This window comes from Apiospora marii (genome assembly GCF_038362585.1).
Source record: "Apiospora marii strain CBS 49790 chromosome Unknown utg000011l_segment0_segment0, whole genome shotgun sequence".
In the NCBI taxonomy this organism is placed as follows: domain Eukaryota; kingdom Fungi; phylum Ascomycota; class Sordariomycetes; order Amphisphaeriales; family Apiosporaceae; genus Apiospora; species Apiospora marii.
Genome location: NW_027117382.1, coordinates 1057672 through 1067774, shown reverse-complemented (window position 1 = coordinate 1067774; position 10103 = coordinate 1057672). Strand labels below are relative to the sequence as shown.

General features: G+C 52.5%; 1 protein-coding gene across 1 annotated transcript; it reads left to right on the top strand.

Moving 5' to 3' along the window:
- Positions 1-3652: 3652 nt before the first annotated feature.
- PG985_013392 (uncharacterized protein) lies at positions 3653-5591 on the top strand (the record flags this gene model as incomplete). Its single annotated transcript, XM_066833158.1, has 5 exons — positions 3653-3762; positions 3829-4128; positions 4181-4408; positions 4465-4501; positions 4560-5591. 5 exons carry the CDS (start codon positions 3653-3655, stop codon positions 5589-5591), a joined length of 1707 nt encoding a protein of 568 aa, XP_066677898.1.
- Positions 5592-10103: the final 4512 nt, after the last annotated feature.

Genomic DNA, 10103 nt, shown 5'->3' with positions numbered 1-10103 from the left:
GAGAATAAAACAACTTTCCCTCATACCAGACCTAAAAGACGAGGCCAACAGATACAATACGCAACATGCCTACCTACCTAGCCACTCGAGCAAGCCTTCGACTTGTTTGCTGACCTGAAACTCTCGATTTTGGGGGTTGGTCATTGGTCACATGCTGTCTTGGCATTGATCTAACCGATCTATTTCTTTAGAGTTAATCTTTTCTGCGGAGGACCCTTCAGGCTGGCTATTGTTTGGACAGGCCGCAGAATGGAATAGGAAAGGACGACCTCCGCGCGACCGTTCGCAACAGTTGGGATCTTCTCATCAGTACGTGGCCCCGAAATGCGACTGCCTATGGTGGTAATTGTAGATCAGCATGACCAGGGAATTCCTCCGCGATATCCATGGCCCATAATACAAGATAGAGCCTGGGCAGATCAGATCCTCCAGAAAAGTAAGCCAGGTAGGTCCCAGGCAGGCAGCAGGATTGATGAGTATGCCAGCCGTTGCTTGAGCTCATTCATTCCCTCATCAGGAGAATAGGCCCGGTTATGCGGCCATGCCATACCAGCATACCTACTAGGTACACACACTTACTCAGGTACATATTCGACAGTTGAACGCATCAATTCATGACCCAGAAAACTCTATCTACTAGGACTCGCTCTCTAGTAGCTGCATGAACAGCATGAAGTTGCTGCTATCGCCTCCGCGGCCATCAACAGCGTCATTGCCTGACGATGCAGTGCGACCAACCGAGACAGACCGACTGGATAGAGACACCTCGTGCGTAACTGAGGAAAAGAAAAAAAAACCATGGCAGAGAATGCCTTTTCAGTCTACCTAATGCATGTCACCACACCATCTGTTGACGAGCGGCCAATGAATGGCCCGAGGATTTCAGTCGGCTTAGGGACCACGACTACTGGGAGGGGGGCGAGTGCATTCATTGTTCACCTACTTTGCTGTAAGCCTGCGCGAGCGAGCGAGCGAGCGAATGCTACAGAGTACGGGCGAATGCAATGCGCATTGCATGGCCAGCCTGAACAATTTCGCCGGGTGTTATGTCCAGACGCCATCCAGTGCATCCAATTGGCGACACCTGCTAGCCCCGAGGATGATTTGATATTGACGTCGTTAAGATGGCGCTCGTAAGATGGGCTCTTTTTTTCACTGCCACAATCACTTCTCGTACTGGCCCAAAGAAGGCCAAAAGGGGGACAGTACAAAAATGTACCGTTGTGGTAATCCACCCCGACGAGCCCGGAGCCCGGATTTAAATACATAGCACATTTGAACCAAAGATGACGATCTAGCATGTCAGTAAAAATAGCATAGCCTCGGGCAGACTACTGCTAGCGTTCCGTCGAACCAGTGGAATTGGAAATGGGGGACTCAAATTCGCTGTTTTGTTCGGGCAGGAAATTGAGCACATAGCGCGCACGACGGGCGCCGGCGAGCCAGTCTTTGGGATGTTTGGCGGGCGGGCAAGCAGGCAAGGGGATCTGTTTCGAGGCCATTCAATCAGCGCGCTCCACGGCTTGTCCTGCTCAACGGAATGCAGGCAGGCAGCAGGTAGGGTGACTGGCTGGCCGTCTGACTGACTCTTTTGCGTGCTCCAATGGGTTGCTCTACAGCGAGCATGATCAGATGGGCTGCGCCTCAATCTCCCTAGCCCAAACCCAACGGGGCTTAAGCTGGGTTACTCCCAAGAGCCCGCAGGGGTTGGAGGAACGCAGGGGAGCAACGGTGACAACGAACAAGCACAGAACCGAACGATTCCACCCCGTCCATGACCCCATCCAAACCCATCTCACAAGCCCCAAAAAGCCTGTCCTCCGTCCCAATTCTTCAGACACAGAACACAGACGCACATCCCCTGATTCGATAACTGAATTTTTTTTTGTGTGGTCTGCCCGGCAGGATTGGATGGTAGTGTATGTGCTAACCTGCACTTTGCCCACCCCTGCCTCTAGGGTTTAGTGCGGTCAGCCAGCATCGCGCGCTCGCCCTACCGAAACATTTCGGACGACTCCATGGTAGCATTGCGATCGCATGAGAGACATGCCTCTTACACAGGAAGCCCGCTCTTGGATAGAACTTCACGCTAGAATAACCCAGGGACCATCATCGTCCCCTCCTATCTACATGTAGCCCATCCACCGTGCAGTCGGACATTCACCAGTCAGGTCCATCAAATTGGCAGCTCGTTGGCAGCACGGCCATCCATGACTTCAAATTCTACGTACTAGCTACATGTAGCCATCGTCGCACTCCATGGCTATGGCTCGCTGAGCTGACCCTACGTAGGCTGGCTGATGTTAGATGTACCATTGATTCTTCATGCATGGATGGACATCAATACTCTTGTGAACACAGGCCTGGCTTCATTCGGTACTTGCTCAGTATGAAATCCTCATTTCGAGTCCGACCCAGTGCAAACCACCGGCAGTTTCTCTCGAGAGAATTATAGAGGAAACATGATGTCCCTAGCGGATGGATAGGTAGGTAGTATCCAGCCTTGGGTGGCTCACAAGGTGATCCATGCCAGGCCCTTTTTACCCACCACGAATGTCGGCCTCTAAGTCGGGACCCTGGTCAAGGAAACAAGTTGGAGCTAGGGAGATATTCAGCTATCAGGTATAGTGCAGTTGATGTACTTGGCAGCATCCAGTGTACGGGTACCTCTCCAAACACACACCTGCACACGCCCCCCCCTCCCGCTCCAGTGTCCCATGCAGTTCCTCTTTTAGGCATGGGGATGGACACAAGCCCAGGTTAGTGGCTGTCTTGTTAGTGCCTGCCCGCCCACCCAACATCGACACACCTGTTATTTAACTACTGGCGCTCCCCTCTCCATCGATGCTTTCCCCATTCTTTATAGCATCTCATAAGAAAATCATCGTAGCCTCCCGCTGCAACCACCTTTTTCAACCACACATTCGCTCACCATTTAGGAAGTCCTCGTTGACTCCTGTCATTCGCTTGTTCCTTTTTTTGTGTTTGGAGAGACTTGGTCCCGTTGTACTCGCCCATCGAACCTCGTATACCTGACTCTCTCCCGCATCGTCATATATCTATCTATCTCGGCCTCAGCTCAGCTCAACTCATCAGCCAGAACAAGAAGAAGGAGAAGCAGCCTCTGCCCCGCCAGTCGCTCTTCCACCAGATATATACTTGACGACCACGCTCGATCCGGAAGTCTCAAGTTGCCCTTCGTTGCCTTGTGCCTCGAGCTCAAGAACAGTTACAGTCGCTTAAAACACCTGGAAGGGAATACTCCAAGACATCAGACATCATCATCTTCAACCATCTTCAACATCTATCCTGTGTCTACACCCCGCCAATACCCGTCGAACGTATTGCATTCATTGCCCCTTCTTCGCCAGAGGAACGCATGCAATCCAGTAGCTCCTAAGCTGCGCAGTCTTCGATCAAGTAGAGGAGCAGCACACTACCTCGAACATCATCCTCCCCCCTCTGTGTCTGAGAAGATCTAAACTAGATCCCGTCCACAACCAAACGCTCGCTACTCTTGGCACTTTATACAGTGCCTTGATTCATGTAAGGAGCCGACCGGCCTGGTGCTATCTTCTTGGACGCCGTTTCATGTAACTGACACAGCTGGGTCCAGTTCTCTCGTTCAACCTTTTAATTAACAGCTTTCGCAATGGCTGGTCCTGGTGGTGGTCCCCCCCGCCGCAGTCACACCAAGTCCCGCAAGGGATGCGAGAACTGCAAGCGCCGTCACATCAGATGTGACGAAAACTTCCCGCAATGGTAAAGTCCTCGGAACAGAGCTACCCTGCTTTGGTGTTGAGTGCACACGACTAACAGCTACTCTAGCCGAAACTGTACTAAGCACAAGGTCCGCTGCCCGTACAATGATGTTCCTGTGCCCGACGACAGATCCGCCACTCCCGACAAGCCTGATCTCATGTGGACCCCGGAGATCGAGGGCGCCATTGAAATGTGGCAGCAAACCGGCGTGTTTCCATTCCCCAGCCTGAACATCTACCCGGCACCTGCGCCCCAGTACTACTCGATGGAGGATCTGAGGTTGATTTACCACGTCGCCGCCATCTGCCACGAACTGGGCAACATCGACGCCAACGGTTTCACCCTGTGGACTCGCCACATCCCGACGTGAGCATCTCCCTTTACTTCGGTACGGTGCAGAAACTAACTTTAAGACAAGTATCCTGAAGGTCGGTGCCACCAACAGCTATGTTATGCACGCCCTGCTCGCTTTCTCGGCCATGCACATTGCGTTCTTGACGGACTGCCCAATCGTCGGGAACATGGCCTACGAGCACCGCGGTATCGCCCTCAAGGGACTGCACGAGGGTATCGGCACCTTCTCTCGAGAATCATCGGATGCTGTTTTGGCAGCCTCGCTTGTTCTGTCGTGGCAGGCCACAGATTGGTAAGCAATATCATGCAGCTTCCCGTTCAGGGGCTGGTTAGCTAACAAAATGATAGGCGGAGCTGGACCCAATTGATGCAAGGAACCTCTTCGGTAAGTACAAGCTCTACTGCACGCAGCCTGGTTGCCCATACTAATATATGCGCCACAGGTGATCGACGCCATGGACCCTTGGAAGCACGAGTCTCAGTTTGGTGAATTCATCGCCGAAAGCAGCACGTTCCCCACGGCGCCCCCGTCTCCGACCCCGGACCACAAGCCGAACCAGCCTCGCAAGGAAGACCTGGATGCCTTCCAACGAACCATCAATCAGCTGGGCAAAGTTGAAGCCCACCTCAAGCAGAACAAGGAGGACACCAAGCTCGTCCAACAACTCACCTCCTTTTTGAAGGGTGCCAGGAAGGTTAGCCCCATTCAGTCTGTGTCCCAACAGTTTGATCGCCTGCAGCCACTCCGTCACTGGCTCTTCTGGCTTCCCTTGATGTGCCTGAAGCAGAACGGAACTTCGTCCAGTGCGCTGGTCGTCATCGCACACTACTACACGGCCGCCATGTTGATGGAGCGCCTCTTCCCCGAGATTGGTGCAGCCTACTTTGGAAGCCTGTCGGTTGGTCCGGTTGAGGAGATTGCTAGGCGGCTCATGTCGTTCAACGTTTCCGGCAACCTCGAGGGCAACTCGCAAACGCCGCTTTCGCTCATGGAGTTTCCCATTGATACGGTCAAGGAGTTTCGCCACCGCATGGGCTGGGTTCAACCGGCACGCACCCCGTCTTTCCCGCAGTTCGACCCGCCCAATTTCTATGTGAGTGACGATCTATCGCAGAGCGCTTCGCCACCTTCGACTTCCTCGTACCTGCCGTACGGCGACAACCCTCCTTTCAGCTGGAGCACCGAGGACCTCTCCTCTTTGGCACCCGAGCAGCAGGAGACCGGCAACGCTGTGAGCCCTCTGACGCTTTCGTCGCCATTCGTCAGCCAGCAGTATCTGAACATCCCGTCTCCCTCGTATGGCGGATACAGCCCGGCATCGTCGACATTTGGCGAAGGATCCATTGTCTACAGCGACACGGAAGAGTACGGGTATGATGGTGGCTTTACTGGATATCCGCCCCTCGGGATTGCGGGATCCAACAACAACTTTGGCGTCGGGTTCGTGCCTCCAATTCAGACCGTGTGGATCTAAGAAGTCCTGGATTACCACTACGGCACCCCGTGTGAAAAGCCTAAGGACAGGGTGATTGACCGGCGCTCCAGGACCAACTCAAATTCCCACTTCGCTGCCTCCAGCTATACCTCGGTGGAGACGCCTACTCAACAGGACCAAATGGCATCCCCGCGGCCGATCAACTATGCGCCTTCGCCGTACCTGCAGCCCGAGATGATGCATGGCTATCCCGAAGGATCTACCACGCCATTGTCCGTCTCCGCTCCGTCGCCACATTTCTTGACGCCAGAAACATTTGAACCTTTCCGCCAACACCACCGCCACACATCATCGACTTCCTCGGCGCCCGCGCCCTTCCGCAGCAGAGGACCAGAACGAAGATCCTTTGGCCAGATGTGATCTGGAGCCAATGGAGTTTCACCTTACAAGATTTAATACCACTTCGAATTCAAAACAGACGCAATTGTACAGCACATTCCTTTGATAGGATCATACGATACCGACATGTCTCCGTCGACACAACGACCACCACATTCCTTTACTTTTTACAACCGTTCAAAGCATTATTATTAGCTTACATCGAACCCCGCCGTTCCTTACGACTCGCGAGATACCCAAAGTATAGACGCTCCTTTCAGAAGAACTTGCATTATAGACAGCCACACTCCTTTTTTTTACGACTTACGACGATTTCTATACACAGCAACATAGAATCGCATCCACACTCCTTCAGCGACCAGAATCAGTTCATGATTTTAGCGATACCCTCAGCACCAAATTGCATAGCGACTGTTTCAACATTTCGGATTGGGGAAAAACAACACGGATAACCCTTTTGGCGGTTATCGATGCATTGGGCGGCGTTTACTTGATTTACTTGCGGGTGGAAAATTGGACCTTGAATTTTTGGAAGGAACCGAGAACAATGGATGTTCGAAATAATGGGTTTTGGATGCGAGATTGACTCTTGCAAGGGAAGCGGATGGGAATAGCTGGTTTGGCATGACCCGGGAATGGGAACCAGGGCGTTCTAGGAGTCGATTGCGAAGTGCCATGTTAGTGAGGATTCTATCATGGATATTGCAGAGTCAATGGAGATAGAACCGACGGTCGAATCGGAAGCATGTATCGATGTTTCGTCATGATGAAGGCAGACAGGACACGATGGGGCCGGAAGGGGTTGGCTACCGAGACTGGCGATGCTCCTCTACGGGCACGGCCAGTCGGGAGTCCTACCATTCTACCCCAGAGGATCTCTAATACTAATTTTAATGGAATGATGATCGCTGTTCTACTTCAAAAACACCACCTACGTCTGTTTCTATCTTTGGGCTCTTATCGTGATGTGACTGATGACGCCATTCTGCGACTTGTGACTGTAAGCGGCAGCATTTTGGCAAGTACATAAGACCAATCAATCGCCAGCCAAAGGTGAGCGCCAATCCACTTCTACCACTGTTGCTCAGTGTTTCTTCCTTTTCTTCCGGGGCATATGACGCGACCAACAGGTAGTGGTAGGTTGCGCGCAGCAGCAGCAAGTCTTAGCGGGACGAGCCGGGGTGGTCTCAGTTGTTGAAGTTCGTATACGAGATAGATGGGGCTGGGGGTTACATAGCCCGCCTAAAAGGCGCATCATCCCGAAGGGGGGAGAGGGAACAAAAAAAAAAGATCAAAACCGTGCGCGAGCGCTGCAAGTAACTCTGGTCTATTATTGAACATTCTATTCTTAGACAAGACAGGACACAGGCTCTCTCTCGGGGGGATTAACGAGCGATCATAATCTTATCGTCTTGCTCCGGTCTCCGTAATTGACGAATATAACCTCATGGGGTGATGATTCTTGTATGGAGGTAGGTAATTTACAGTCGAGTTGGATTTGGCTGGGGGAGTCGGATTGATAGTGGGGTGGACGGAGGTTAGTTAGGCTACCTGGGGCCCACTGAAGTGCTACGGTGCCAACTGCAAGCAACAGCCAGGACCCGGAGGATGGGACTCTGGGAAAAGGCACGCACACTGGACACCTACAGCACAGCAAGCCCGCTCTCGTCGTGGCGCAGCCGCCCGGAGCAGAGAAACAGATTGGAACAGAAAACAGAGAGAGCCAAACGGATAGACTGGAGAGAGAGCTGGGACCACCAGCCAAGCCACGCGGAACAACAACACTATGACCAAGTCAACCGCCCATTTGACGACTTCGCACCCGGCTGCCGTGGCCGAGCGATGATGCGACCGACAGCTCTTCTTATATCCACTTGGGGCTATATCTTGCTCCGAACTAAGGGACCGGGGTTCTCTTTCGGAAATGCAGCAGCAGCACTCAGCAGCGACGATGACGATGATGATGCTGCTCTTGGTATGATGTACTTGCATGATTAAGTATCGTATGTGGGGGTTTTCCTCTCTCCAGCGAGCAACATTTTTTAAAAAAAAAAAAAAATAGGGAACAGGCAGGGGTGGTCAGGAACAGGAAACAAACACTATGACCTCCCTCTGGCTTCGGATCCAATAACATTCAACTCCAGTTTTCTTCGGCACTCACTTGCCTTCTTGATTGCCATGGATATGGGCTCGGGCTTGACAGATTAGCTGATGCTATTTTGAGGCACAGCTATTTATTATTTTCTTGGTTTCCCGGCGATTGGGTTAATTTCCCAAAGGAGGAGGATCCATCCAGCCATCACCCCCATCTACATGCCCCCAACGTGTTGCCTGTGTCCATTTCCATATGACATGATACTTACATATGTACATCGAGATGGGGGGGCGGGTTCCTCAACTCCATCTGCTTAGATAAGTTTCAAGCTGTCAAGAGCACGGACATCCAGGCTTACAAGGATCGTACAGACTCAACTTGCTACATACCCTCCCTACACCTTGCACCCTACTCAACCAACCTACTTACATAACAACCCCCCTTGAAGACTCCACGAGCAATAGCGTTGAGTACCTAGTATTATTAGCAGGAAACGGTCCGAGAGGAGGGCCAAAGACAAAGACGACCTCGGCATGGAAGTGGCTTGATGTCTCCTCCTCGACTGGCATCATCACATCACCATGTAACCTCTTGGGCCCTGGTTGAAACTGTCGAGCGGTTGAGGCGAGTTGCATAACTAGCTGTCAGTGAGCAGTTGGACCCCATTCTCACAGTAGGTACCCTGTCCGGAGCTCCTTTGGCGTCTGCTTGCCCCTACCTCTCTCCACTATATCATGTTAAAACCTACCTCTGTAGACACTCTCTCGCTTGTGTCTCGGAGTGGTGACAACTCCATCTTCATGCTCGCTGAAACAGTAGTGTAAGAGTTGGAGATATGCCCCAAGCACCTCGCTAGCATAGGCTCATAGGCAATAACTGGATACTCTCTGAGTATTCTCGTTTCAAATTACCTTCCTGGGCATTAGCCCCGGCCGGGGAGGGGGATCAGTTAGATAGACAGGCAAGTATACGTCCGACAAGCCGATAAATAGTGGGAGCCCAGTATATCTTTCGCCAATACCCCCTCGGTGGCCGCTGGAGACAGGCCGATAGGGTATAGATGCATATACTCACGGGTTACCCTCGGGTTCCTCAGCAGTCGCAGCTACCCCCTGCGGCGGCACGTGTGTAATAGGGCAGTGTCTATACCCACCTTTCCCACCCACCTCCCCCCTGACAGGTCGCCGACGACGGAACCAGTGCTTGACAGCTCGGGGAACAGGGAGGTGGCTGTCCCTCGCCCGTCCCCTGCGTCTGCCCAGACAGACTCTTCCAGTCCCGGACGCCTGCTTGGGACGATAACAGTGGGCGGGAAAGGGGAGAGATGGTTATGGATTCGCATGGAGAGCGGACGCATCTATCGTCTCATCATTCGAGAGGGGAGGGGGTCTATCAGCCCATGCCCGTCCACTTCTTTACCCAGCACTAAATGCACTTGTGCGGAATGTCAGATTCTTGTTTCCTTAGTCCAAAGCCAGGTGGGTTACCCCCTGGTCCTTCTTGGCTCCCTCTTCTCTATCACGCATTGTCCTCAAGAGTACCTACTTACTCTTACTGCCGTGAGAGCCGGAGACGGACATGCTGGCAGAACTTGTTAGCTTCGAGGGGGGCCACATGCAGGCTGATGCTAGTCTTGTCCAGACGGATACCCAGCAACTTCCCTTGACGAATAGGATGATCATCTGCACTGAGATCAGCTGCACATCTCAGTCTAGTTGGTCCGGGTACGGTCTTATTTCCCTTTGCATCTACTGTACATCAAACCGATGCATAGAATGATCCGATCCTGGGAGCATGGCTATAAGAATTTTCATCTAAGGGGGCAACGAATTCCGTTTCCCCCATACTGATCACGACAGGCGACTGAGAACGTCATGAGGGCAATATACTACCGCTACTGAGCGTGTATACCACACTACAGCACCCAATTGCGCCATCCTCGGCAGTATGAGGCGGATGTCTGCAGCTACGGCTGGACTTGATTTGGAGCATAGAAGAAGTCTCGAAGCTTCCAGACCACGGAAAGGGCCTTGCCACTGTGTCAGTGAAGATCTCCT